The sequence below is a fragment of the Ochotona princeps genome, chromosome 12 (assembly GCF_030435755.1).
Source record: "Ochotona princeps isolate mOchPri1 chromosome 12, mOchPri1.hap1, whole genome shotgun sequence".
Taxonomy (NCBI): domain Eukaryota; kingdom Metazoa; phylum Chordata; class Mammalia; order Lagomorpha; family Ochotonidae; genus Ochotona; species Ochotona princeps.
The window spans coordinates 68,622,225-68,650,168 of record NC_080843.1 but is presented as its reverse complement, the minus strand read 5'-3'; the positions used below and the strand labels follow the sequence as shown (position 1 = coordinate 68,650,168).

The 27,944-nt window shown below is 46.0% G+C and overlaps 1 protein-coding gene across 1 annotated transcript in view; it reads right to left on the bottom strand.

Annotated features, from left to right (window-relative positions):
- The window catches only part of PSPC1 (paraspeckle component 1), a 57,777-nt gene extending 32,220 nt beyond the window's left edge, over positions 1-25,557 (bottom strand). Inside the window, exons 1-6 of the mRNA XM_058670995.1 lie at positions 24,977-25,557; positions 18,569-18,870; positions 10,412-10,507; positions 8,468-8,664; positions 1,930-2,014; positions 1,335-1,440 (exon numbers count right to left, since the gene is read on the bottom strand). Of these exons, the coding sequence (XP_058526978.1) occupies positions 1,335-1,440; positions 1,930-2,014; positions 8,468-8,664; positions 10,412-10,507; positions 18,569-18,870; positions 24,977-25,342 (1,152 nt within the window). The 5' untranslated portion in view covers positions 25,343-25,557. The remainder of the gene's footprint in view (positions 1-1,334; positions 1,441-1,929; positions 2,015-8,467; positions 8,665-10,411; positions 10,508-18,568; positions 18,871-24,976) is intronic.
- Positions 25,558-27,944: the final 2,387 nt, after the last annotated feature.

The window sequence follows — 27,944 nt, the reverse complement described above, 5'->3', positions numbered from 1 at the left end:
TTTTTAACACGTCTGCTCTACTATCCTGCCAACGAAAGCAGAATGTACATCAGATGAAGCCCTTTTGCAGCCAAAAGAGGGCTCAAGGAAAGAATTATTCATCATGGCAAGGTGGGAGTGGGCAATCAGCCTCAACACTAAGATATTCACATCTCATCAGGTGTCAAGTTTGGATTCCCAGCTTCAACTCTTGCATTCAGCGGAAGGAAATGGACTCCTGCCCTCTGCCAGAGGACCTGGACAGTGTGGCCCCAGCGCAGGCACCAGACAGAAGGCAATGGAGGGGAGTCTGCTCTCTCTGTGTGCCTCACAAATGATCACTGCCCTGTGTGTAGTCAGTAACATCCAACGCATGACATAGCATACACGATGCTGCTATGGGCTGTAATCAAAGAAAGAAAAAAACAAAACAGAAAGGGACAGAAAAATCTATGGGCTTAAGAAACTAGACATATCAGGCAACAAAAATTTAAACCGGGAAAAAAAAAAAAGAGAGATCTTTGTACATCTAAGCTCTATCTATGCAGTATTACAAATTCAGACGGCCGGGCCCGGTGGCGTGGCCTAGCATCTAAAGTCCTCGCCTTGAACACGCCGGGATCCCATATGGCCACCGGTTCTAATCCCGGCGGCCCTGCTTCCCATCCAGCTCCCTGCTTGTGGCCTGGGAAAGCAGTGGAGGATGGCCCAGAGCCTTGGTTCCCTGCACCCATGTGGGAGACCCGGAAGAAGTTCCTGGCTCCTGGCTTTGAATTGGCGCAACACCGGCCATTGCGCTCACTTGGGGAGTGAATCATCGAACAGAAGATCCTCCTCTCTGTATATCTGTCTGACTTTTGTAATAAAAATAAATAAATCTAGAAAAAAAAAAAAAAGAAAGAAATTCAGAAGGCCTAAACACATTACAAAACGAATGTATTCTCCTCTTACAGACATATGCTGGATAATCCTGAATGAAATCATATCATGTGGAGTACTTCATACAAAGTAATTTAAGAAACTAAGTATACTTTAAAAGATAAAAGGATCAGCCACGTGCTTACAACAGTTACAGACACATACTCCTCCCGATGTCCTGTATCTTCCACAGGAAATCACTTTATATCCTTGTAAGGTAAAATCAATCAGGCAGGATGATGTATGTAGACTTCTAATTTAATGATATGTATTTTGTAAAGATACACTAAAATAATGAAAAAATGATGTCATGGTTATCCTTAGCAACTAATTTTAATTTACTTCCTATACAAAGCTAAATTCAGAAAAGTTGGAAAATAAAATCTAAAGGATTTCAGAAGCACCATCTGTTCCTATCACTTCAGTAGCTTACTTACATTTTCCATGTAGGTGGGTTTAAACCCCTCTTGCTGCCGTCTCAGCTCCTCCTGCTCTCTGTGGCGGATCATTTCCTCCTCCCGACGACGGTGCTCCTCTTCATGCCTGAGAAATTTTGAAACAAAACATGTATCACTGGGAGTCACAACGCCATGCACAAATAGTATGTAAATAAATCCGTTACATGTGTCAAATCAGTAGCGCACAAGGGGCCGTGGCATTCTTACTTTGCCTTATTCCATTTTAATCTAAACCTTCAGAAAACCAAGCAACCCTAAAATAACTACAGTAAACCAAAAACCAAACTGCAGCACATAACCAGGGCTGGGTTACATGGCTTCAACTCTGTGCCCATTATTTAACTTCACGGAGTATACAATCAACGGGCCCTTCACTGGCTAAAAAAGCCTAACAGAATGATGACAGATTTGGGAGTTTTTGACTGTGCATAACCCTGACCAATTTTTCTTGTGTATATCTGTGAGTTTTCCAACTTGCATAACTTTTTTATGGTGCTGGATGGCATATTTCATCAGTAACATATACCATGAAAACTACGTATATTCATGCTCGTGTTATAGTAAGTTCTTCTACCTCAACTGTATCTGTTTCCGTTTTTGCAGCTCTTGGTTTCTAAGTTCTTCCAGGCGCCTAAGTTCTTCTTGACGTCTCATCAGATCTACAAAATATTAATCACACATTAGCAATTTTAACTTCCCTTTAACAGTAATACAGATTCTCTACTTTTGGCAATATACTCACTTGCATATTCACACTTACATATTTCTCTTTCTACGTAAAAATCATTTTACAATGCTTACTTGCTACATTTTTTAAAAATATGCTTTCTGGGTTTTTTCCTTTATATATAGAGAAAAACATTAAAATGGGTAGCAACTGCTGTAATCAAAACGGTAACATATTTAAATAAGCTATATTAGGGCCCGGCGGCGTGGCCTAGTGGCTAAAGTCCTCGCCTTGAACGTGCCTGGGATCCCATATGGGCTCCGGTTCTAATCCCGGCAGCTCCGCTTCCCCATCCAGCTCCCTGCTTGTGGCCTGGGAAAGCAGTCGAGGACGGCCCAAGGCCTTGGGACCCTTCGCCCTTGTGGGAGATCCGGAGGAGGTTCCAGGTTCCCGGCTTCGGATCGGCACAGCACCGGCCGTTGCGGCTCACTTGGGGAGTGAGTCATCGGATGGAAGATCTTCCTCTCTGTCTCTCCTGTGTATATCTGACTTTGTAATAAAAATAAATAAATCTTTAAAAAAAATAAGCTATATTAACCCATTTTTTGTTTAAACTTTCTAAACATTTTTTTTTTTTGCAATAAATGCAAAATCCAGAAATATACCCTGGGCAACACCAGAAGACACTGAAGAACCAAACAGCAAGGACTAATGGTAAACTGCCTGAAATCCAAAGAATATCCCTCCCACCATGAGCTCCCTGGTGCACTGCCAACGGAGACAGTGAGAATTTTTACTTCATTTTAAACCAAACATTTTATTTACAAAATCTCTTGTTTTATTATTTATTTGAGAAAGATTTCCAGCAGTAAGTACTTTTCAGAAACAGTCACAACACGCAGGGCTAGAAGCGGCTGGGTGACAGGAGCTCAAGTCGGGTCCCCACTGGAGCATAGGCAGGCAGCCACCTCCCAGGATGTGCACCATTAGTAACATGGTACCAAGACCGGGCCCGTCGGCGTGGCCTAGCGGCTAAAGACCTCGCCTTGAAAGCCCCCGGATCCCATATGGGCGCCGGTTCTAATCCTGGCAGCTCCACTTCCCATCCAGCTCCCTGCTTGTGGCCTGGGAAAGCAGTCGAGGACGGCCCAAAGCTTTGGGACCCTGCACCCGCGTGGGAGACCTGGAAGAGGTTCCTGGTCCCGGCATCGGACTGGCGCGCACCGGCCCGTTGCGGCTCACTTGGGGAGCAAAACATCGGACGGAAGATCTTCCTCTCTGTCTCTCCTCCTCTCTTTCCAATAATAATAATAAAAAAAAATCTTTAAAAAAAAATGGTACCAAGACCACAGCTGGAACCCAGGTGCTTCAACATGCAATGTAGCCATCCCCACAGCATCTCAACAGGTGAGTCAAACTACCCATTGCGAAATAATCTCAGGTCGTAAAAAAAAAAACAACACAACAACCAAAAAGCTCAAACCAAAAACAAGAAGACACCAGGGACAAGTATTCTAGTGCAATGGTGAACCCACCTATGAGACCTGAGGCAGGTCCTGGGTATGGCTTTAGCCTGACAACCCCCTCCGGGCACCACAGCCATTTGGGAAGTGAACCAACACAAGGGAGATCGATGCATCAGTGTCTTTCTCTATCTCTACCTTACAAATAAATAACTCTTTAAAAAGAAATATGAATACAAGCCATTCTCAAAAAAAAAAACAAAAACAAAAAAAAAAACAAAAACAGTGCTCACAGACCAAGCACAATGATTCAATTGGCTAATCCTCCCCTTGCAAGCACTGAGATTCCATACGGGCACTGGTTTGTGTCACGGATGCTCCACTTCCCATGGCCCCCTGCTTACCACCTGGGGAAACAGCAGAGGACAGCCCAAAGCCTTGGGATCTCCCAGCATCCACATGGGAAATCTGGAGAAAGGTACTAGATCCTGGCTTTGGATGGGCTCAGCTCTGGACCATGTGGCTAGGTGGGGAGCTAATCAGAGGACAGAAAATCCATCTATCTCTCTTATCTGTAAATCTGTTTTTCCAATAAAAGCAAATAAAAAAAAAACCTGTTAGGGCCCAGCACTGTAGTTTAGCGGCTAAAGTGCTCGCCCTGCACACGCCAGGATCCCGTATGGGTGCCAGTTCTAATCCTGCTCCAACAGGCTTCTTCACAATCCTGGCCCTGCAGATGCACTAAGGTGGACTTGGTCAACCAACAGACACTAGGAAAGAGTTTCTCAGCCCTGGCGCAACACAGCTGACAATGTCTCAGAACTATCTAAACCTCTCAAATCAAGCCCTGGAAACACTATCCCCCACACTGAGGTTTCTTTTTCTTATTTATTTATTTACTTATTTTTACTATTTTTATTGAAAGGCAGATATACAGAGAGGAGGAGAGACAGAGAGGAAGATCTTCCGTCTGATGATTCACTCCCCAAGTGATGCCAGTGTCCGTGCAGTAGGTGTGAATGACACAAAGGTGTGAAGAGAACAGCTCCCTGCATGGCAGGGCCCAGGGAGCTTCCAGCTGTTTGGCAGGGCCCGGCGGATTTCTCTCTGACCACCTTGATGCAGTCTCACCACCCTTTTGCATGGACACTCAAGCACCCCACTAAGAATCCTGTAATCTATTGAGGCATTGTTTGCCCCTGTGAGATGGCTTTGGCAAGTAATATCAGCTTGAGAGTTAATGTTACTGATAATGTCTTGGTGAGTGGGCCTTTAACTGCACACAGGAGTACAATCAAGCCCATGCTGTTTCCAGACACCTTATTGTGTACCTACCCATTGCCATAAAATCTTGCCTGGACATTTAGCATGCTTTCTGGGAAATGGCTTGATAAGAATTTTACAAACTAATGGAAATGATGGGAGTATGGGTTAAAACTGCCATGACAAAAAATATAGCTACTGGGACCCTAAAAGCTATCTTGTTACTGGGACCCTAAAAGTTATCTTGTTACTGTGACCCTAAAGGCTATCCTGCTAAAGCAAAAAATATAGTTACTGTGACCTTAAGGGTTAGCCTGTCCTTGCAACTCTTTAGAACATAGAAACTGTAGTTGCTTTAGCTGCTTTCATAATTTCTAACTAGAGGAAATATAGGCTGATTTCACTAACATCACAAAGATATACTTTTGATTATTGTTTGATCACTTATGAGGTTGTAGAACCTGCAGTTGTAGAGGAACTTAATGTTTGAAACCTTTTGTCTCAGATCTTTGTTTTTTTCTCTTTTGATGTATTCCTCACATTAAGTGATGGTTAAGTTGTAGAATAAGAATTGTAGCAAGAGTGTATCACTGAATAAGATGTGTTGTCTACTGAGAAATTCTTGGCTGCAATGTTGGAATGGATAATGCCCTGTCTTAAGGTGAAACAATTTGTAGAATTATCTTTGGAAACACTCACTTGTCCATTGTAGAATTGAAACTTATATGGAGTAAACTTGGCTCATTGCTAATTACAATTCTTTCCGCCGTTATAACTCTTGCTTTACTTGTTCAGATAACAAACTGTGTGAGCTTGCTGACCTAATGGCCTTTAGTGCCAATAGCCCGTAATCACCATACACCAAGACCCCGGACTTACTAACCCATACATAATTCAAGGTAGGGGCCTGGTGGTCACAGGTGGCGCCAAGGTTAGAGCCCAGACCTGAGGAGAGCGGATGAAGACTGGCAAACCAAGATAAGCAAGGAATGTGGGACCCTTCCTCAATCATTTCTCAAGAAGTTGTAAATTGTGCCCCCCTGAAGCTATGTCAAAATGCCCCTAAAAGAAAACTTTGTACTGCTTCTGTATAAATAAAGCGGACAGCTTTCTTGCAATGTCCACAATCATCAAGGAATCCTAGTGGTCCGTCTCTCTTTTCTTTCTCTCTTCTTCTTTCTACGCCTATCTCACGCACCCTTCTCGAGCTCCGAACTCTCGGCTGGAGCTGGACTCCGGCAAAGTGAGCCGCAACGGCTGGAGCTGAGCCAATCGGAAGCCAGGAGCCAGGAACTCTTCTGGGTCTCCCATGAGGGTGCAGGGTTCCCAAGACTTTGGGCCGTCCTCAACTGCTTTCCCAGGCCACAAGCAGGGAGCTGGATGGGAAGCAGGGCCGCCGGGATTAGAACTGGCACCCATATGGGATCCTGGGCGTGGAAGGCGAGGACTTTAACCACTACGCTATCGTGCCAGGCCCTCTTTTTTTTTTTTTTTTTAAAGATTTTATTTATTTTTATTGGAAAGACAGGTATACAGAGAGGAGCAGAAACAGAGCGGAAGTTCTTTTGTCCGGTAGTTCACTACCCAGGTGGCCACAATGGATGGAGTTGAATCAATCCAAAGCCAGAAGCCAGGATCTTCCTCCATGTCTCCCACGTGTGTGCAGGGTCCCAAGGCTTTGGGCCATGCTCGACTGCTTTCTCAGTCCACAAGTAGGGAGCTGGATGGGAAGTGGAGCGGCCAGGACATGAACCAATGCCCATATGGGATCCTGGCACATGCTAGGTGAGGACTTTAGCCGCTACACTATCGTGCTGGACTCCGTATCGGGGTTTCTAAGCCATCATCAAAGACTGTCCCCATCCCTAGTGCTGACGGACTTTTGAGAGCAGGGAGTTGCCCCCATTTCCATTCTGCAAACACAGGAGAAAAAGAAAACGGAAAACATTTGTCCCACTCACCTCCCTCCATAGCTTGACCCTAAATGAAGATACACATGGGTGTGCATCCCACTCCTTATGCAAATGTTAAAAATTTTATTCAAAATTTTAAAGAAAAAGAAATGTTGGTTCTCCTCTACAAGTTTAGAGAAGTCAAATATCCAATGGCAGAATTTGGTTTGTATGGCCAGACTGAAGCAGGCATGTCATCCTGAGTCCTAAGCGAGCAGAATCTTGACTCAATACTGGTGTTCAGGAATTGTCCCAGGATTGGATCCTGACGGGCTGATAAGCCAAGAATGGGGAAAAGGATCCACATGCTGCCATTCCCTGTATTTCTTGTTGAAAAGGCAGACACTGCAGCCAGTGGTTCCCTCTTCACACGGCCAACCGCTAGGGCTGTGCCAGGAGGAAGCCTAATCCTCACCATCCTCTGGGTCTCCCACGGGGACACCAAGTGCTCAAGCTCCCTCCAGCAGGGAGCTGCTAGGACCGGATCCACACCCACATGGGATGCCAGTACTGCTGATGGTGACTTCACCCACTGCACCACACTGGTGTCCCACTCGCAAACGTCATGCAACAGCCTGCACCAGGCACTCTGTGCACAAGACCATTACCAAGCGATGCTTCTAGAACTTCCAACATCAGAATACCAAAAAGAAACATTGTAAAATGGCTTGCCTCTGAAACTTCGTAACAGTAATGAAAAGGCAACTACTGAGAAGTCTCAGGCAGGAACCTGTGGTGTCTTGATCTCTAGACAGCCTAGGAAAGGCACACATTTACCGAAATGCTGAATTTAATAACCTGGAAATAGCAGCAGGTGACTGGCACACAAGTTCTGGCACTACTTGGGATGCCCACATACTGTCGCAAACACTGGGTTCAGTTCCCAGCTTACTGTTGAGGTATACCCTAGCAGGCAGCGGGTCACAGCTTTGGTGCTTGGTTCGGCATCACCCACGCAGGAAACCCAGATTCCCTTTCAGCGTCCTGGACTCAGTGTGGCCCAGCTCCAGCTACTACTGAATGAGCACAGCAAATCAGCAGACTAAAGATCATCCCTTGTCTCAATCTCTCAAATAAAATGAAACCAAAACCAAATCAAATGTCACAAGCATCAGTGAAGCAGCAGACACTGGCATGCCCTGCCACCCTCAGGCTGCATTGGAGTGCCAGTCTGAAGCCTGGCTACTCCGCCCTCCTCATGCAGGCTCCTGCAGGCTCCTGCTGATGCGCCTGTGAGACAGCAGGCAGCTGGTGCCGGTTCAAGTCCTCGGGCCCTGACAGCCACAGCGTCCTGAACTGCCAGCACCGCTTCGGCTTAGCTGGCTGTTAACAGCTGTGAACAGGCATTTGGGATGGAACCTGCAGTCTGCCTTTCAAATCAAGTAACGAGAGGGACAGCATCTGTCTTCCTCTCCCAACAAAATCTCACTATGTGATTGAATCGGTGACATATCTATCCACCAAGAATTGCCATATCCACATCTGCTGGCTTTTGCTAGTACAACTGTATATTCCTCATGACCAAATTTAACACCACACACCACACCTTCAAGTACCTAACAATACCAGCTGTATAGGGAAAATTTATGATTTATTAAGTTGTGCCTTAAGGAAGTTTTCTTATAAAAGAGATTTTGACTACTAAAAGGCTGAACTCCAATTGTATGTCCAAAAAGACTAAATTAAGAAACAGGTGTAAGTGAGACACAAATGAATCTCAAAAGGAGAAAAAATCCATCCCCCACACACACCTAAGCCCATTCTTACCTTGCCTCATCAGCATCAGCTGGTGCTCATGCCGAGCTGCTTCCATCTCTGCCTCTAGTTTCTCCTTGGCTTCGCGGATGTTTCTGTCCACCTGCTCACGCTGCTGCTTCTCCATTTCATCCAGGGCCTTCCATCGGGAAGCATATTCAAACTCAAACGTTCCAGGCTGAGCAAAACGTGGTGGCTGTTCTCTTTCCCTACATTTACAGTAAAAAAAAATACAGAAATGCATGCTTAAAATGCAAAGCAACAGTAAATTAGAGTAACAACTATTATCACTTATTGAGAATTTCTCCCCATGAATTATCTCACGACAATACTGAAATGCAGGTCTGGGTTTGACAGACAATCCAAGCATGCTCAACTGTTACGTGATACAACTGGACCCAGTGCGGTAGCCTAGTGGCTAAAGTCCTTGCCTTGCATGGGCCAGGATCCCAAGAAGTTCCTGGCTTCAGATCAGCTCAGCTCCAGCTGTTGGGGCCATTTAAGGAATGAACCAGTGGATGGAAGACCCATCTGTTTGTCCTTCGCTTTGCAAAATCTGACTTCCCAATAAAAGTAATTAATTAATTAAATCTTTTTTAATGAAAAGAAATAATTAAAAGACACACACACACACAACTAGCCTGCTCTTCTGGGTAAAGCCAACCCCCAAGATGACCGCATCCCAAGTGGATGACGGTTCACGTCCCAGCTGCTTCACTTCCAAGCCATCTCCCTGCCAATGCACCCTGGGAAAGCAGCAGAACATGACCCTTGCACGTGGGCTCGGAATCCACAAAGCAGACCCAGTAACAACTCCTGACTTAAGCCTGGCCAAGCCCTGGCTGCTGCAACCACATGGAGAATGAACCAGCCAATGGAGGATTTTTCTCTCTCCCTCTTTCTCTAAAACTCTTTCAAATAAAAAAAATATTAAAGGAAAAACAATTGTTCATTTCGACCCAAAGAAACCACTGAAACAATGTAGATTTTTGAGGAACAAAATTGAATTTCAATTTGCCTCAAATGTTTCAAGAGCATTTCCCTTTTTCCTAACTATAATAAAATTTGGACTATAACCTTACAAAGTTTGTCAGGATAACCAAATCATATGCATCAACATTGTCTTTAAATTCCACTTCTTGTAACACTGTTTAAATTCTAGTGCTCTAATTTCTAATTCCTACAGGGCATTTTTTTTCAAATTTGTAATAGGGGAAAAAACCTGTCATGGTAAACTATAACAAAAGTGAACTGTAAATCACAGTAAGTCTCAAATCCACATTTCAAGAGAAATTCAAACAACGTGTTGGTTCCCCCTGATCATTGCTGACCTCCTACCACAAAGACGATTCGCTGCGTTTCTTCTAATTCCTCTCATGTTCTCATCCTCTATTCACTGGAGTACTCCCTTGGGGTCAGCGCTCTGCCCTGACTTTGTACTACACATTGATAACTATAACCAGGACAGCTCGGCTCTCAACTAAAGGAGCAAATCCAGCTGCCCACCTGACTACACTACCAACACATTTATGTCAATATAGTTATATCACAATGAATGAAAAGAAAAAACGGTAAAACATGTAACATTTGAAAATGCTTTTTAAACCTCTAATGAGAATTCTGTGAATTCCAATTCCCAAAGCCTCCTTAACTGACAACAAATCCAAAAACTGAAGAAGCCCTTTCATATGCTCTAGATGTCATCGCTTCTGTGGCATCAACACAGCTGAGCTTCCTCCTACCTGCCGATCCCCGATCAAGCTATAAAAGCATAAAATTAACATCCTACCCATACAAAAAAAAGAAAATGAGCATTTTACATAGACTAGTCACTCCACCTACCATACTGTATGACTACACATACACTTGATAATCCAACAATACTTGAAAACACAAACAAAATAATGAAATAAGTCAAAACACACATCTAAAACATCTTAATCAGTAAAATCTTACTTATGATATTGTTGAGTTTTCTGCATTAGCTTCTCTGGCAAGCCATCTTCATCATCAAACTGCTCCATAGGCTCTACGATGACTGGGCGAGGGGTCCTGGACACAAGAGAGAAAAAATTGGCACAGTTCCTAGAATCAACACCCTACTTTATAATAAAGTATTTTATTTTTTTTAATTTTTTAAAAAAATGTATTTTTATTCGACAGTCAGATATACAGAAGAGGAGAGACAGAGAGGAAGATCTTCCGTCCAATGATTCACTCTCCAAGCAGCTGCAATGGCTGGAGCTGAGCCAATCCAAAGTAAGGAGCCAGGAGCTTCATCCCACACAAGTTCAGGGCCCAAACCTTTGGGCCCCCTCGACTGCTTTCCCAAGCCACAAGCAGGAAGATGGATGGTAAGTACAGCTGCCAGGACTAGAACCGGCAGCCATATGGAATCCCAACACATGTGAAGTGTGGACTTTAGCCACTAAGCTATCCGCCGGGCCCTAATAAAGTATTTTTCTTAACGATTCACTTATTTTTATTACAAAGTCAGATTTACAGAAAGGAGGAGAGACAGAGAGGAAGACCTTCCATCCGATGATTCATTCCCCAAGTAAGCACAACGGCCAGCGCTGCGCCAATCCAAAGTCAGGAGCTTGGAGCTTCATCCCAGTCTCCCACATGAATGCAGGGTCCCAAGGCTTTAGACCGTCCTAGACTGCTTTCCCAGGCCACAAGCAGGGAGCTGGATGGGAAGTGGAGCAGCTGGGACACGAACCGGTGCCCATATGGGATTCCGGCGCATTACAGGTAAGGACTTCAGCTGCTAAGCCACCGCACTGGGCCCCTTTAATAAAGTATTTTAACAAGCTATTTCAAAAGTGTGTTATATGTACTCAAAAAATTAGTCAATAAACATTTACTGAAGCAGACACAGGTAAAGCCAGAAAAAAGGAAGGGGTAAATAGACAATAATGTAACAGTGTGGCTACTAACATTAACATTTACAAAGTATGACGAAAAATATAAAAAATAAAACATAAAGATAAAAGTAATAAAGAACAAAGCATGACAAAAAAGAAGGAGTATGGCCCAGCGCAAGAGCCTAGTGGCTAAAGTCCTCGCAGTGCATCCATGGGGAACCCATATGGATGCCAGTTCTAACCCCAGCAGCCCCTCTTCCCATCCAGCTTTCTGTTTGTGACCTGGGAAAGCAGTAGAGGACAGCCCAAAGCTTTGGGACCCTGCATCTGGGTGGGAGACCTAGAAGAAGCTCCTGGCTCCTGGCTTCAGATCAGCTCAGCCCTTGCCACTGCAGTGACTTAGAGAATAAACCAGCTGACAGAAGATCATTCGGTCTTTTCTTCCTTCTGTGTATGTCTTTCCAATAAAAAATAAATAAAATAAATCTTTAAAAAAAAATGGGTACCTAAGCCAAGTTTTATGCATGCGGCTCCTTTCTCCATGCTCTTCCACCTTATACCAGCCACCACCACCTATCTCCCTCTATCCACCAGAATTTTCACAATTGTCTTTTGAAAGGTTACGGCTTTAGGTTAATAAAAGGTCACCATCCACTTGGGATATCCACACCCCACCTGTGAGAACTGGAGTTTGAATCATGGCTCTGCTTCCAACTCTAGCTTCCTGCTAGTGACCCTGAGAGGCAGCAAACCATGGCTCAAGGAGTTGAGTCTCTGCCAACAGATGGGAGCTGTGAGCTGGAAACAATCCAGTCTCCCATGTGAGGAGCAGGAACCAACGACTTGAGCCGTCACTGCCTCCTCCTCTAGTATGCATTAGAAACAAGCAGAATTCAGGAGCCAGAATCCACCTCAGAACCAAGATACTACAATAAGGGATGCTAGCATTTTAACTGCACCTTCTTTATCTCCTTTATCTTATCTGAAAAACTGACTTTTAAAATTTTTTTTAAAATCTTTCATCTGGGCCCGGCGGCATGGCCTAGCGGCTAAAGTCCTCGCCTTGAAAGCCCTGGGATCCCATGGGCGCCGGTTTCCGGCTTCGGATCGGTGCGCACCGGCCCATTGCGGCTCACTTGGGGAGTGAATCATCGGACGGAAGATCTTCCTCTCTGTCTCTCCTCCTCTGTGTATATCTGGCTGTATTAAAATGAATAAATCTTTTTAAAAAAAAAATCTTTCATCTGCTGTTTTACTCCCCAAATGGCCAACACAGCCAACACCAGACCAGCCCGAAACCAGAAGCTTTAAATTTCACCCAGGTCTCCCACATGGTGAGCCGTGACCTGCCGTCCCCGAGGGTAAGCATTAGCAGGAAGCTGGTCAGAAAGCAAGCAGCAGGGCCCGGCGGCATGGCCTAGCGGCTAAAGTCCTCGTCTTGAATGCCCCGGGTTCTAATCCCGGCAGCTCCACTTCCCATCCAGCTCCCTGCTTGTGGCCTGGGAAAAGCAGTCTAGGACGGCCCAAGGCTTTGGGACCCTGCACCCGCGTGGGAGACCTGGAAGAGGTTCCTGGTTCCTGGCATCGGATCGGCGCATACCGGCCCGTTGCGGCTCACTGGGGGAGTGAAACATCGGATGGAAGATCTTCCTCTCTGTCTCTCCTCCTCTCTGTATATCCGGCTTTCCAATAATAATAAAATCATTAAAAAAAAAAAAAAGAAAGCGAGCAGCAGAACCAAGCACTCTGACATGTAATGTGGGCAGCCCAAGCAGTAATGTTATACCGCTAAGCCAACCATCTCTTTTTCAAAAATCTTATTTATGGTCTGCTTTATTTCCAAAGGCAGAGAGACACAGTTCCCATGTGCTGGTTTATTCCCTTAAAGGACTCGCACAGGGGGTGGGGCCGCAGGATGACAAGAAGCATTTGAGCCATCCCCACTGTCTTCCCAATTTTGTTTTGGTAGGAGACTGGAATCAAGAGCCAGGGGCAGAAATGGAGTGCAGGCACACAACATGATATGGGAACCCTAACAAGTGACTAAGCTAAAAAGCCAGATACTTGCTTCTGTCTTTAACTGCTAATTTTGAAAATGTAAGCATACACGCGTCAGTGTGATGCAGGCTAATCCTATGCCTGTGGCGCTGACATCCCACACGGGGATGAGTTCATGTCCCGGCTGCTCCATTTTCATTCCAACTTCCTGCTAATGGCTTGGAAAAGCAGTAGGGGAGGGCTCAGTCTCAGCCGCTGAAACCATCTGTGGAATGAACCAGCAGATGGAAGACCTGTTTCTCCTTCTCTCTGTAAAATCTGCCTTTCAAATAAAAATAAATCTTCTGTAGACAGTATTTAGTTGTCATTCTTAAAGATTATCAAAGTCACAAATCTTAAACTAGAAGCACAGAAGCAAGAGTGTGTGGCCATCACCATGGCCTAGCACAGTAAGCCTTTGCCTGAAATGTCAGCACAGGTTCGAGTCCCAGCAGCTCCACTTCCCACTCAACTCCCTGCAAAAGACAGTGTAAGTGCGTGGACCCCAATACCAACATGGGAGACCCAGAGGAAGCTCCAGGCTCCTGGTTTAGGAACGGCTCAGCTCTGGTCATTGTGGCCACTTGGGGAGTGAACCAGCGGATGGAAGATCTTCCTCTCTGTCTCTCCTCCTCTCAAAATCTGACTTTCCAATAAAAACAAACAAATCTCAAAAAAAAAAAAAAAAAAAAAGTAGCTCTTTAAAGAAATTTTTAGAGTATAACATAGAAAAGCAATAAACCATTTTTCTACCAGAATTAATAAAAACGAAAGATAATTTGAAAATACAGTGTTAAATGTAACAAGGATTTGAGCCACACTAAACATTCGAAACAAGTTACATTATCTATGTTATTTCAAAATTAAAACTAACCATAGTAATCCTAACATAATTAAACCTAAACATGATGGTATTGAGACCTTTGGGAGGTACTCAGGTCACCAGCTAGAGACCTCCTGAACAGGCTAAGTAATGCCCTTACGAAAGACATCTCATGGGCTGACACCAGGGTTAAGCCTCCACCTGCAGAGCCATCATCCCATATGGACACGAGCTCTAGTCCCAAATGCTCCACTTCCCTTCCAGCAAATGTGCCAGGGAAAGCTGCAGAAGAGGGTCCAAGTCCCTGGGCCCCTGCACCCACAATGGGAGACCCAAAAGCTCCAGGCTCCTGGCTGCAGATTGGCCCACTTCTAGCCACTGTGGTCATCTGCGGTGTGAATCAGCTGATGGAAAATCTGTCTCTTCTCTGTGAATCTGCCTTTCAAATAGAAACAAAAGTTCCCTGGAGAAAAAAATGGGACTAGATCAGCAAGCAGGTGAGAGGGTAACATGACTGAGAAGCAAGGCCTGTGACAACCTGGGCAGAGCAATCTCTACACAAAGGCAAGATCAAGTCTGACAAGGAACAAACCGGCTGTGCTGTAAAACAGTAGCTGTAGTGTGAATGACTAACAACCAAAAACAAACGGAAAAATGCTTTAAACACAACCAAAACTAACTCTGGAAGCAATGTAAAAAAACTCAATTATCCAAACATGAAAGTATTTGAATGATTCCCCCCCGCAAAACTAACAGCACCAAACAAAAAATATGAAGAATCTTTTAACAGCAAAAAAACTTAAAAATAAAAAAGAGGCCTGCATTGTGGAACAGCGTATTTTTTAAGTCCCTGTCTGACATCCCACAATGACACAAATTCAAGTGCCAGCAGTTCCACTCCCACTCAAGTGTCTGGGTCCCTGAACGCATGTGGTTAGAGCCCTGACGACCAGCCTCTGCATGGCCTAGTTCTGGCCACCGTGGCCTTTTCAGCCCTGAACCAGCAGATAAACGGAGTCTCTCCCTTTCTCTCTCTGCCTTTCAAATACACATGTAAACCAAACTGGAAGCATAGTATCTCATTTCAAAGTTTTCAACTTACATAGTTTTAACTGTAATTTGGAAATATAATCATCAATGTAACACAGTATAGGGTGACTGATTTTTCCCCCAGCTATTTGACAAATATACAAAGGCAACATCAGAAATCATAATATTTTCAATTGTATGCTAAAACTAGATGTCTACATGAAAAACAAATGGATTTTCAGTATACTGCATCCTTAAGATGAATCACTTTTATAAACACATAAGTATAATAAAATCTTTCTCCCAAAAAAGCTAAAAACTTAAGTTAGGCAAAATTTCAGCCAAGACAAAAATAGTGAAAACTGAAATTGAAGAAAGGTACTTAATAAAACTAAAACTCCCCCCATCCCAGCTGTGGGCACCTAGGCAAGTTTCACAGTGCTAGCACAAAAGCAGTCAACAGCGTGGTTAACGCCACATTGCGTTAACCATACCAGGTGCTAGCGCAGCTGCTTTATCCTACTTTTATTTTTTAATTTTTTATTACAAAGTCAGATATACAGAGAGGAGGAGAGACAGAGAGGAATATCCTCCATCCGATGGTTCACTCCCCAAGTAACCACAACGGCCGGTGCATGCCAATCCGAAGCTGGGAACCTGGAATTTCTTCCGGGTCTCCCACACAGGTGCAGGGTCCCAAAGCTTTGGGCCGTCCTCAACTGCTTTCCCAGGCCACAAGCAGGGAGCTGGATGAGAACTGGAGCTGCCGGGATTAGAACTGGCGCCCATATGGGATCCCGGCACGTTCAAGGCGAGGACTTTAGCCACTAGGCCACGCCACCAGGCCCCTCTACTTTTTTTTAAGATACATGGGGAAGGTGGGCAACTCCAGGCTAGGACATACCACCCAGCCCCTATGTCGGGGAGGTAGTTACAGATCGCCCAGGGAAGGGGCCTGGGGATGTACTGGAGTGGGAGGAGCTGAGGGCTTGTTTGACAAGGGAAGAATGACTTCTGGGGTCTTCCACAGACTGGATCACTGCTCTCACAGGAAAGCAAGGAAACTAAGACAGAGTGGTTTATAGAGGGGAACAGGAGAACATGCCTGGGACAGGCTAAGGCATCTATCCACATGGAAGACCTGGGCTGGGCTAAACAGCTTTGTCTGCCCTCCGATGAGTCACATAACAGCTGGGGGAGGAGGGAGGTTGGGGAGCGGGCTTTTGCCTAGCTGGGCAAGGCTTGCAGCACCATCCACGAATGCTGGGGCAGCAGCACCCATTAAACAGAGAATCAGATCTGTAGAGCAATTGTGGGTTCACCTCTGTGGGACTGCAGCACCTGCTGTTTTGCATGGAGAACTGGAGGTGGTGATGGGCTAAGCCAGGCTGAACGGTGGAACACACCTGAGCCAGGGATGGGAGAGAGGTTGGCTGGGCCAGGCTTCAGCACATACTGACACATATACAAAGGCCAGGACTGAAGACAGCCCAGGTTAAGTAGGATTGTGACACTTGCTTGGTGTGCAAAGAGCCAGGACGGGGAATGGACCACACCTACCTGGACTAGGCTGCAACATCAGCCAGTGATAGCTGAGACTGTGGGTGGGCCATTCCTGGCTAGAATCAAGTAGGACTGAAGTACCCATCAGCATGTGCAAGACCCAGGGCTGGGAACAGGCCTGGTGGGGGAACTCTGGGGACTCCCTGCTAGGCTACAGCTGCACCCTGAGCAGTGTGAAGGCCAGGGCTGAGCAATGGCTGCAGCATCCACTGGTCCTCACAAAAGTCAAAACAAATCAGGGACAAGCCAGGCTAGGCCATGGTTCCTACCAGTTCACATAACAGCCTGGTCTGAGGGTGGGCCAGGCTGGGCTAGGCTGCAGGACCTACCAACGAGATCAGTGCGACCACTAGGGCTAGGCCACAGCACCTTGCCAGTGAGTGCAGACAAAACAAACTAAAACTTCTGCTCTAACTCGGGTAACAAAGTTTAAAAGCAAGCTACAGACTAGGAAACAGACACATGCACAGATTTTTCAGTGAAAAAATCAAAAGCACCCAAAAATTAAAACTGAGCAAAGAGTATCAAGCATTTATAAAAAATACATACATTAGTCACCAGGAGAGTAAGAGTTACACCACAATGAGACTAAAAAATCAAATGTGTTAATATGGAGCAACTAAATATCTCTCTCTCAATGACTCCTGGCACAACTACTTTGGAAAATAAATCTGGTAGTTTTTTCTAAAGTTCAACACACAGTAATTTACCCAAACTAGATGAAAACATGATATTCACAAGGAACCTTCTACAAAATGTTCAAATGGCTTTAGTCACAACAGCCAATAGTTGAAAATAACTAAAATAGTATTTACATATATAAACCACTGGGCAAACTATGATGTTTACACAATGGAATCGGGCTCAGCCACAAAAACAAAATACTGTTCTCAGAATACCAATGAAAATTCAAAAATACTATGTTAAGCAGAACAAATCACATAGCCAGCAGGATTGCTGCACAGTGGATTAAGCCTAGGTTTGAATCCGAGCTGCTACTCCGACCTTCTGGCCCAGCTTCCCGCTAACGAATGCACCCACAAGGCAACGGAGGCAGCCCAAGTACTTGGGCGCTGCCGCCCATGTGGGAGACCTGGACTGAACCTGTCCAGAGGAAGGTATCACCTCCCTTCACCCAACTCTGCCTTTCAAGTAAGTGAATCTTAAAAAGTAAAAATGTATAAACTAGACACAAAACAATAAATACTTTCTTTAAAACTAGTTAACAAAAGGTAATCAACAGTAATATGAAGATCACTAGCTATCTCAGATAATACAATCAAAATTTTGAAGTGGATGATGGAAGTGGTTTTTGAAGGATGACAGAAGTGTTGCTGACTGGTGTACATTTATTAAAGTACATGGAAATTTATACAGACAAGATGTTTAAATAAATACAGCTGATGAAAATTTCTTAAAGAATGATTGTTTTGGCTCAACTGACTAAGGCTCTCCACCTTGCAGCACAGGCATCCCACATGGGTGCGAGCTGGTGTCCCGGCTGCTCTATGTCCCTCTCTGCCAAAAAGAAAACAAAATTTTACTGTATTTTTTAATAAAAAGATTTATCAATGTCCCTTAAGTGAAAATCATAAAACATTGCTGAAATTTTAATTATGAATGTTTGAAGAAAGCTGACTCCAGCATTTCACAAAAATTCCTTATTTATATTAAATATTCACTCAACACACAGTTACCATATGCCAAGACAGTATGAAGTGCAAGGAAAGGTAAAGTTCCACAGCGGAGGAAGTGCGTGTGGCCAGGCAGGGGAAGACCAGGCTTATCACTCACGTGGTCAGCAGGAAGGCCCCATCTCCACATCTCTCCAGAGCCTTTCGTGCAGGCGGTTTTGCGGCAAATTCTACAAAACCTTTTCCAGTAGCTCTTCCACGGTCGTCCACGACCACAACAGCTTTCTCTACTGGACCAAACTGGGAAAATGCTTGTTCAAGAAGCTCGTTGGAAACAACTGGGGAAAGGTTCTTGACAGTCAGGGCTGCTCCGTGTGTAGCAAACCGAATTCGGAGAGGCCGGCTCTTCAAAATGGTGCCATCCAGCTCTGCTTTGGCAATTTCAGCCAGTGTTCTGGATTCCTTTTCAGGAGGAAAAAAACATTTTGTAAATATGACGGCAGCACAAAAATATAAAATAGTCATTTGCTTCTACTGAGAGCTAAGTGACTTTAGGAAATGACTAATGGTCTACCACAAGATTTTTTTATTAAAAGTCCAACCCCAGGTCCCACACCAGGAAGGTAGCAGAGCGGCTAAAGTCCTCGCCTTGAATGTGCCGGGACCCCATATGGGCGCCAGTTCTAATCCCGGCAGCTCCACTTCCCATCCAGCTCCCTGCTTGTGGCCTGGGAAAGCAGTCGAGGACGGCCCAAAAGCTGTGGGACCCTGCACCCATGTGTGAGAGACCAAGAGAAGGTTCCAGGTTCCTGGCTTCGGATCGGCGCGCACCGGCCCGTTGCGGCTCACTTGGGGAGTGAATCATCAGACGGAAGATCTTCCTCTCTGTCTCTCCTCTGTGCATCTGACTTTGTAGTGACAATAAATAAATCTTTAAAAAAAAAAATAACATGTAAACTTAATAGTCATGTACTTTTTCATTGCGTTGTGGGCACTCTCCAGGGAGAAGAGAAGCTTCACACGCACATGTTGGTTAACCACAAGTTCACTACCTTAAGAAAAATGGTTCGAGGTCACAGAAGTTCCTTACACAATGCCTAAAACACTCAGGACACCTTGTGAATACTCATCTATACCACTATATTTTGCAAAGATAAAATAAGTTAACGCTTCCAGATATGTTCAAAATCATGTCTTTATTACCCTTAGCTCAGAGTAGTAGTACAGCATACATTTAAACACCTTTAAAGAAGAGTACTTTACTAGACAATACATCATACAATGCAACACCCTGAGAGGAAGATTTTTAAGCTTGGACTCCTAAAATGTTGTTAGGGAGCCAGCGCAGGGGACTCAACAGGCTGATCCTCTGCCTACAGAATCCCATACTATTCCCATGGCTGTTCAGCTTCCATTTCTGCTCATGACCTGGGAAAGCTCAAGCCCTTGGCCTGGCACCATGTGGGAAATCCAGGAGGCTCCTGGTTTTTTTTTTTTTTTTAATAGATCTAGACTTCCCCTTTCTCTTTCACATTATTTTTTTTTAAGGATTTATTTATTTTTATTGCAAACTCAGATATACAGAGGAGAGAGAGGAAGATCTTCCATCGGATGATTCACTCCCCAAGTGACCGCAATGGCCGGTGCTGCGCCGGTCCAAAGCCAGGAGCCAGGAACTTCTCTCCGGGTCTCCCACGCAGCTGGCAGGGTCCCAAGGCTTTGGGCTGTCCTTGACTGCTTTCCCAGGCCACAAGCAGGGAGCAGGATGGGAAGCGGGGCTGCTGGGATTAGAATCGTTGACCATATGGGATCCCAGTGCGTGCAAGGCAAGGACTTTAACCACTACATGATGGTGCTGGTCCTGGGGGCTCCTGGTTTCGTACAGCTCCGCTCTGGCCACTGCAGTCCTTTGGGGAGAGAACCAGCGGATGAGGGATCGATCTCTCTCTCTCTCTCTCTCTCTCTGTTTCGCTTACTCTCTATAAATCCACTTTTCGTATAAAAAAATTAACTGAAACAAAACATGTTGTGAGTACAGGGTGGGTATTTGGTCTCATGCTTAAAATGTCTATGGCTCCACAGTAGTCCCCAGATCCAGCTCCTGATTAAACCTCCCACTCATGTGGACACTGGGGAGGCAGCGGCTCAGTTCCCACCTACCGCTGTTTTGGGCAACTGGGGGTGAACCAATAGCTGAAAGCATGTGCTCGCTTATGCCTTCTCTCTCTTACTCAAATCTGAAAAAACACTGTCAAGTAAAACTGGAAATAGATGCGGTATGGTTAGATGACAATGCTCTATAAATCACAGGAGTCTGAAGTAACAAATGATGTGTATGCACTTGAACCTGGCGGCGTGGCCTAGCAAAGTCCTCGCCTTGAATGCACCAGCATCCCATATGGGCACCGGTTCTAATCCCGGCAGCTCCACTTCCCATCCAGCTCCCTGCTTGTGGCCTGGGAAAGCAGTCGAGGACGGCCCAAAGTCTTGGGACCCTGCACCCACATGGGAGACCCGGAGAGAAGTTCCTGGCTCCTGACTTCGGATCAGCTCAGCTCCAGCTGTTGCGGCCGCTTGGGGAGTGAACCATCGGACGGAAGATACTCTTCTCTGTATCTCCTCCTTTCTGTATATCTGACTTTGTAATAAAAGTCAACAAATCTTTAAAAAAAAAAATGATGTATGCATTTGTCAAAAGTTACCAGGCTGGGCCCGGCAGTGTGGCTTCGCAGCTAAAGTCCTTGCCTTGAACGCACCGGGATCCCATATGGGCACTGGTTCTAGTCCCGGCAGCTCCACTTCCCATCCAGTTCCCTGCTTGTGGCCTGGGAAAACAGTCAAGGACATCCCAAAGCTTTGGGACTCTGCACCCACATGGGAGACCCAGAAGAGCTCCTGGCTCCTGGCTTTGGATTGGTTCAGCTCCAGCCGTTGCAGCTGCTTGGGGAGTGAACCATCGAATGGAAGATCTTCCTCTCTATCTCTCCTCCTCTCTGTATATCTGACTTTGTAATAAAAATAAATAGATCTTAAAAATATATATATTAAATTTTAAAAATCAAATCAAATCTTATACACCCACATCTCCTATCAGAATGCCAGCTCTAGGGGCCAGCATTATGACACAGCAGATAAAGCTGTTGCCTGTATCACCGGCATCCCATGTTGGCACCAGTTTGTGTCCCAGCTTACCAACTTCTGATAGCCCACATGCTCGGACCCATGGCCCCTTTGTGAGAGTTGCTGATGAGGTTCCTGTTCTGACCTGGCCTCTCGTGGGCTGGGGCAGCAAGTAGGGAATGGACCAGCACACAGCAGCCTGCTGTCTCTCCCCTTCTCTCTCCGTAGCTCTGATTTCCAAACCCACACCAGTTCTAGGTCACTCTGCTTCCACTCCAGCTTCCTGATAATGCATTCGGAATGCAGCCCATGGTGGCACAGAAGCTTGGCTCCCCACAGGCCACAGCATACCACAACAGAGTCCTCAGTTCTGGGTTCTGGTCTGCCAGGACCAAGCTACTATAGGCATCTGGGGAGTGCGGAAGCAAGCAGAACATTTCTGTCTCTGCCTCTCACAAAGCCGAGAATATGTAAAAATAACAAAAGGAAACCAACATGCTGCTTCTTTCCCCAAATGGCCACAATAACTGGAACTGAAAACAATCTCAAACCAGGAGCCTGGGGCTTCTTTCAAGTCTCCCAGCTGGGTTCAGGGGCCCAAGGACTGGGGTCACCCTCTGCTGCTTTCCCAGGCCATTTCTAGATTCTCAGAGAACAGGTTGAATGAGAAGATGCCAGAGACACAGGGTCAATGCCTTTAGCCTGTTAGGTCAACAATTTCAGCAGCCTACACAGACGAAGGGATCTGAAGCTGCTGGACAGGGACCACAACTTTGTGAATTACTCTTACAGATGCACAGTTTAGTAAATCAAAAGCAGAAAATAATTCAACACAAACTGAGACCAGTTTAACCATATCTAACTAATTTTAAAATGTATACAGCCACTTCTCATATGGGCGCCTTCAGTCTTGACTGCTCCAGTTCTGATCCAGCTCCCTGCACAGGGCCCTGGAAAGCACGGGAGGACGGCTCAGGGCCTTGGGCACCCACATGGGAGACCCAGGGGAAGTTCCTGACTCCTGGCTCGGGATGGACTCAGCTGCAGTCACTGAGGCCAATGGAAGAGGGACCCAATGAAAAGAGGACCCTGTCTGTCCCACTCTCCGTAATCCGCCTTTCAAATAAAAGAAACAGATCTCTTAAAAAAAATGTACAACTTTTCAGTTAGTTTAACTAAAATCTAAAGTCCGTAGTAAAATGTGTCGAAAATACACACGCAGGCTACTTCATCCTTAATTTAGCAAAAGCTCACAATATGAACTGTGATCTTTAAAAAAAAAAGTTTAGGGCTTGTCTCAATGGCCAAATCCTTACCCCGCAAGTGCCAAGATCCCATGAAGGCACCAGCTCAGCTTCTGTCCCAGCTGTTCCACTTCCTGTCCAGCTTCCTACCTGTGTCCTGGGAAAGCAGAAGACGGCCCAAAGCCCTGGGACCCTGCACCCTTGTGGGAGACCTGGAAGAAGTTCCTGGCTTTGGATCAGCTCAGCTCCAGCCATTGTGGCCACTTAGGAGTGAACCAGAGGATGGAAGATCTTTCTCTGTATTTTCTTCTCTCTGTAAATCTGCCTTCCCAATAAAAACAAATAAATCTTTAAAAATAAAAAGTTTATTTTTATTGGAAAGGCAGATTTACAGAGAGAAGGAGAAACACTGTCCTCCCAGGCCACAAGCAGAGAGCCGGGCTAAAAGTGGAGCAACGGGCACCAGAACTGGTGACCTGACACCCACAGGTAAAGGACTAGCCTGTTGAGCCACTGTGCCACCTCCCATTAGGATCTTACATGAACAGCCCTTAGTATCTTTTCCCAACCAATACATACTATTAGTACTGACTCCACACAATAGCAACTTATTTCACCCCACCAGTTAAGCATAAAACGCACAACTATTAAGAAAATGTACTGCATTTAAAAGATCATCCACAAATAGTTAGCTCCAAAAATGTAAATCAGATAAAATTACACTGATATTTTAAAGCAAGCGTACTACATCCAGTCACTGAAGCCACTATACCAATATTTATATTTAGATCAAGTATGTATTGAGTTGTCTAAGAGGATAAATAGTTGATGCATTTTAAATTTACCTGTTACATAGCTCAAATCAAACTACAAACGTTCCCCAGTAAGTCAAATTTTGTAACAAGCTTGTAACATTGCTACACAAAACATTTGGAGTGCGAATGGAAGGCCCTTCTCATCTCTCACTTGTTAGTGTCACACTTTTTTTTACCACAAATGTGCTATCCAACACAGCTAGTGGTCTGTGTCACGTGCCTATTTAAAGAATGGATACATAATACATCCCACAACTTCACCCAGCCATGTTTACAAATACAAACCAAAAGCATTCCATCTTTACAGCAAGCTCCACAGGACACTGGGGATACGCCAACCAAGGCAACTGTCACCAGCAGCTGCCTTAAAGATAAGAAAAAGCCTTCCCTTAATCAATGGGTGTTAACTGGTTTGTTTTCAAGCAAAAGGCTTTTTAAAGAGGAACGTACAGCCCCTTCATTCTTGTGCCTACAGAAATGTCCATTTCAGCAAAGAGTAAGATATAGTGCCAAGGGCTAAGGATGATGCGAATGTTGCATAACATCCTTCTGGAAAGTTTACCCAAAGTTCCTTCACTGTGAAAACCTAATTTCCTTAAGCTAATTTTTGCGTTTACACAAGTTTTCTCTAGTCTTCCAAGATGTAGTAAGTACACTATCTGTAATTGTGTCTTCAAAGTGCAGTGATTATTTGACTTGAATTTTAAGGAGATGTCTTATGTTTCACTAATACCAGTTAGACGTTCAGGAGGTTGGTCTTTAAAAAAAATTACAGTATGATTTAATCACAATCGTCTCTCATATTAAAGACTTTGCAACTGTCCACACACAGCGCAAACTCGATTTGGAAAGTTAAAGGGACGGTAAGGGAAGCTGCCTATGCGCAATGAACACCAAAACCACAGAGAACAGGCCCGCTCTCAGAGACAGAACGGCTGGGGAAGGGGGGCCCTGCAGCGTGACGGCAACGCTATCACAGAACTGATGAATTCGCGCCGAGGAACCCCAACGGAGGGAGCTGGCCTAGGCTGCTGAGTGTGAACCCCCACCTCAAGGTTCAAACACTGCAAAAAACCCCGAGCACGGCGTCCGCTCACCGTGTAGATGAGCCGCGGGTAGCAGACACAACGTTCTCCCCCTAGCACTGGAAAACACAAAGCCCCCCGTCGCAGGAGGCATCTTCCCTCCACCCGCAGAAGCAGGGGCGAGCTCTCCGTGCAGTGGAGCCCGCGGGCCGGGCTGGGAGCGGAGAGGGGGGTTCCGATCCGGGAAAGCCTTGCAGGGAGCCGATCGGGAGGCTGGGCCCCCCACGCCCAGGGCGAACATGCGGTCAGCCCCAAGATGGGATCCGATCGGGCGGCCGCCCCTTTGTTCCCCCGCCAGCCTTACCAGGCGGATGAAGCCGAAGCCGCGGTCGCGGTTGATGAAGACCTCGCTGGGCTCGCCATAGCGCTCGAAGAGACGCTTGAAGTCCTCCTCCGTGATGTCGGTGGGCAGGTTGCCCACGAACAGGCGACAGCGCTGCGTGTACGTCTTCTCGCCCGGCTTGAGGAAACTCTTGATGTCGATGGTGAAGCCCACCTCCTCCTCGGGGTGGTCGTCGGCGGCCGCGGCGGAGGCCGACGCCGGCTCCCCGGCCAGCGACAGCGCCATGGCAGCCGCGGGCTCCGTCTCTCCCGCCGCCGACTCGAGGGCGCGAAGGCGAGCAGGGTTCTTCTCAATGCGCACTTGCTTCAGGTTTCCCCTTAACATCATCTTAATGCGTTCGCCCCAGATACCGGTGGCGGACCTCGCTCTCGGGGCGTGGACGACTCTACATAGAGCTGAGCACGCGAGCGAGGAGAGGCCCAAGACGACCTCCGGTGACTCACGCCCGCGGAAGCCGCACGTTCAAAATGGCGCCGCCGCCAGCTGCAGTTGGAAGGCGAGACGCCGGCCCGGGCCCCGCCCCTCCTCCCCGGCCGCGCCGGGGCGCCGTGTGCGCGTGCGCACGGGCTGCGCGCCGCCAGGCCTCAGCGCGGCGACCTGCAGCCTCGCTCCCGGCTTCCCGACGCGCTGACCTGTTCGCTGCACTTCCGGGGCGGGGCGTGTGCCGAAGGCAGGCAGGTGTGGAAAGACTTATCTAGGCCCTTAAACATCGACACCGATGATCACTGACTACAGCAAAACGTGCAGATTTTTGTATTTAGTATGTGCCATTCAAAAGCGTATTTCCCAGTTACTGTGAAAGCCTTTTCTGTATCAACAGCAGGGTTTGAAAATACAGTTGTTGAGTAATGCAGCTTTTTTAAAGATGTATTTGTTTTTATTGGAAAGTCAGATTTATAGAGAGAAGGGGAGACAAAAACATCTTCCATCCACTTGTGCACTCCCCGAGTGGCGGCAACGGCCAGAGTGGAGCTGATCCAAAGCCAGGAGCCTCTTCCAGGTCTCCCACACAGGTGCAGGGTCCCAATGCATTGGGCCGGCCTTGACTGCTTCCCCAGGACACAAGCAGGGAGCTGGATGGGAGGTGGAGCAACCGGGACATGAAACAGCACCCATTTGGGAACCCTGTGCGTGCAAGGCAAGGACTTTAGCCTAGGGTGCCCACATGGGAGACCCAGAGGAAGTTCCTGACTACTGGCTTCTGATGGACTCAGGGCTGGGTCCTAAGTAATCCAATTCTATAAAATACTTGTGCTGATGATTATTGACGTGAGAGCGAGAAAAGTTGATTATAAAATTAGTACCCACCAGATCATGAACTTCCATTCACCAAAAACTTACAAGAAAGATCACCAAACATTTTCTATGAAGACACAAGAAGTAAACGTTTGCGATTTGGCGGCCAAACAGTGTTCATCTCAACCATTCCACCGTGTCCCATTCAAAACCTGGCATGCTGTGAATTTTCTATATATGACGAAGAACTCATGATAACATTGTAAAACGTTGCAGTTTCTCGTACAGCTGAACACTTCCATGCTTGACAACAGTAACCCCAATCTGAATCTCAGAAAAAATATCCATATGGGTGAGATGCCCACGTCTACCCGCTGCATTGTGGCTCAGCAGGTCCGGGCACCCCCAGCTAAACCAACTTCTCCTGTGGCCAACAGGTCCAGTCCCAGCTGCTCCGCTTCCCATCCAGTTCCCTTCGAATGCATATAGGGAAGCAGCTAAGGATGAGCTGAGTACCCTCACCGCTGCATTCAGGTGGGAGACCTGGATGAAGCTCCCAGCTACTTTCAGCCGCCCCAAGCCCTGACCACTGCAGCCACTTGGACAGTGAACCAGCAGGTGGGAGGCCTCTCTCTCTCTCTCTCTCTCTCTCTCTATTTCTATCTCTATATCTCTATCTCTGTATCTCTATCTCTATCTCTTTTACCTTCTCCATAACTCTCCCTTTCAAATATGTGGGAAGACATCTTGAATCTTTTGGCAAAAAGCTAGTTGAATCTCTTCTGGAAGGCCTGGGAGTTGTTGATACGGAGATGAATGGACAGGAAGCTTCCAGGTCCACAGGGTTAGATAAAGAGCTTGCTGATTGTGTATTGTGTACCTCTTGCTGTTGAAATGTAAAGGGATCGGAGTCCCCTCCTCTGATGTCTACTTGACACCCTTCGAGAAGTGACAGAGAGGTCTCCCATCCAATGATTCACTCCCCAAGCGGGGCCCATGTAGGATCCTGGCACATGCAAGGTAAGGATGTTAGCCATTAGGACATCGTGCCAGCCCGTCTTTTACAAGTCTGATGCTGGCAATAAACTTGTGGCTATGTGACCATCACAGTAGTCCAGGCATGTTATTATAGGCTTCGTGTCCATCGCTGCTGGACAGTGAACAAACAACTATTTTCTAATTAATAAAAATATGTTGCCGCTGTCCCGCAGTGATGGACTTGGTGCACGGAGCCGATAATAACACACGTGGACCCTGACTGATGGTCAAAGCCTTAGTTTATTAGTAGCATCACACTTTTATTGAGCTTGTCACCAAAACCATCAATGCTTTTGTTTGGAACTCCTTTTGTCTTGTATATTCCACCAGGTGTTCTCCTATACATGCTGACCACTCAACTGTATGCAAATGATATCTAATAAGGTATACAAAAGGTAGCCATTTGGTTGTTCTCATGCAGATATTATCCAATCAACTGTAATCCTGTGCTCGCTGACCTTCTTGGGTCACAATGTCGTCCTACAAATCCCCCTTTTGTGTTTTGTAAAATTAGGCCTGGAAGATGTATGTAGGGGGAACATGCTCTTGGAAGAGCAGAAAAATGGGGAGAAACAATATTATGTATTATATAATTTCTCCCGAGGTAACATGCTTTTGTGTTTAACCGAAATCCGAGTGGCACAGGAACAGTAAA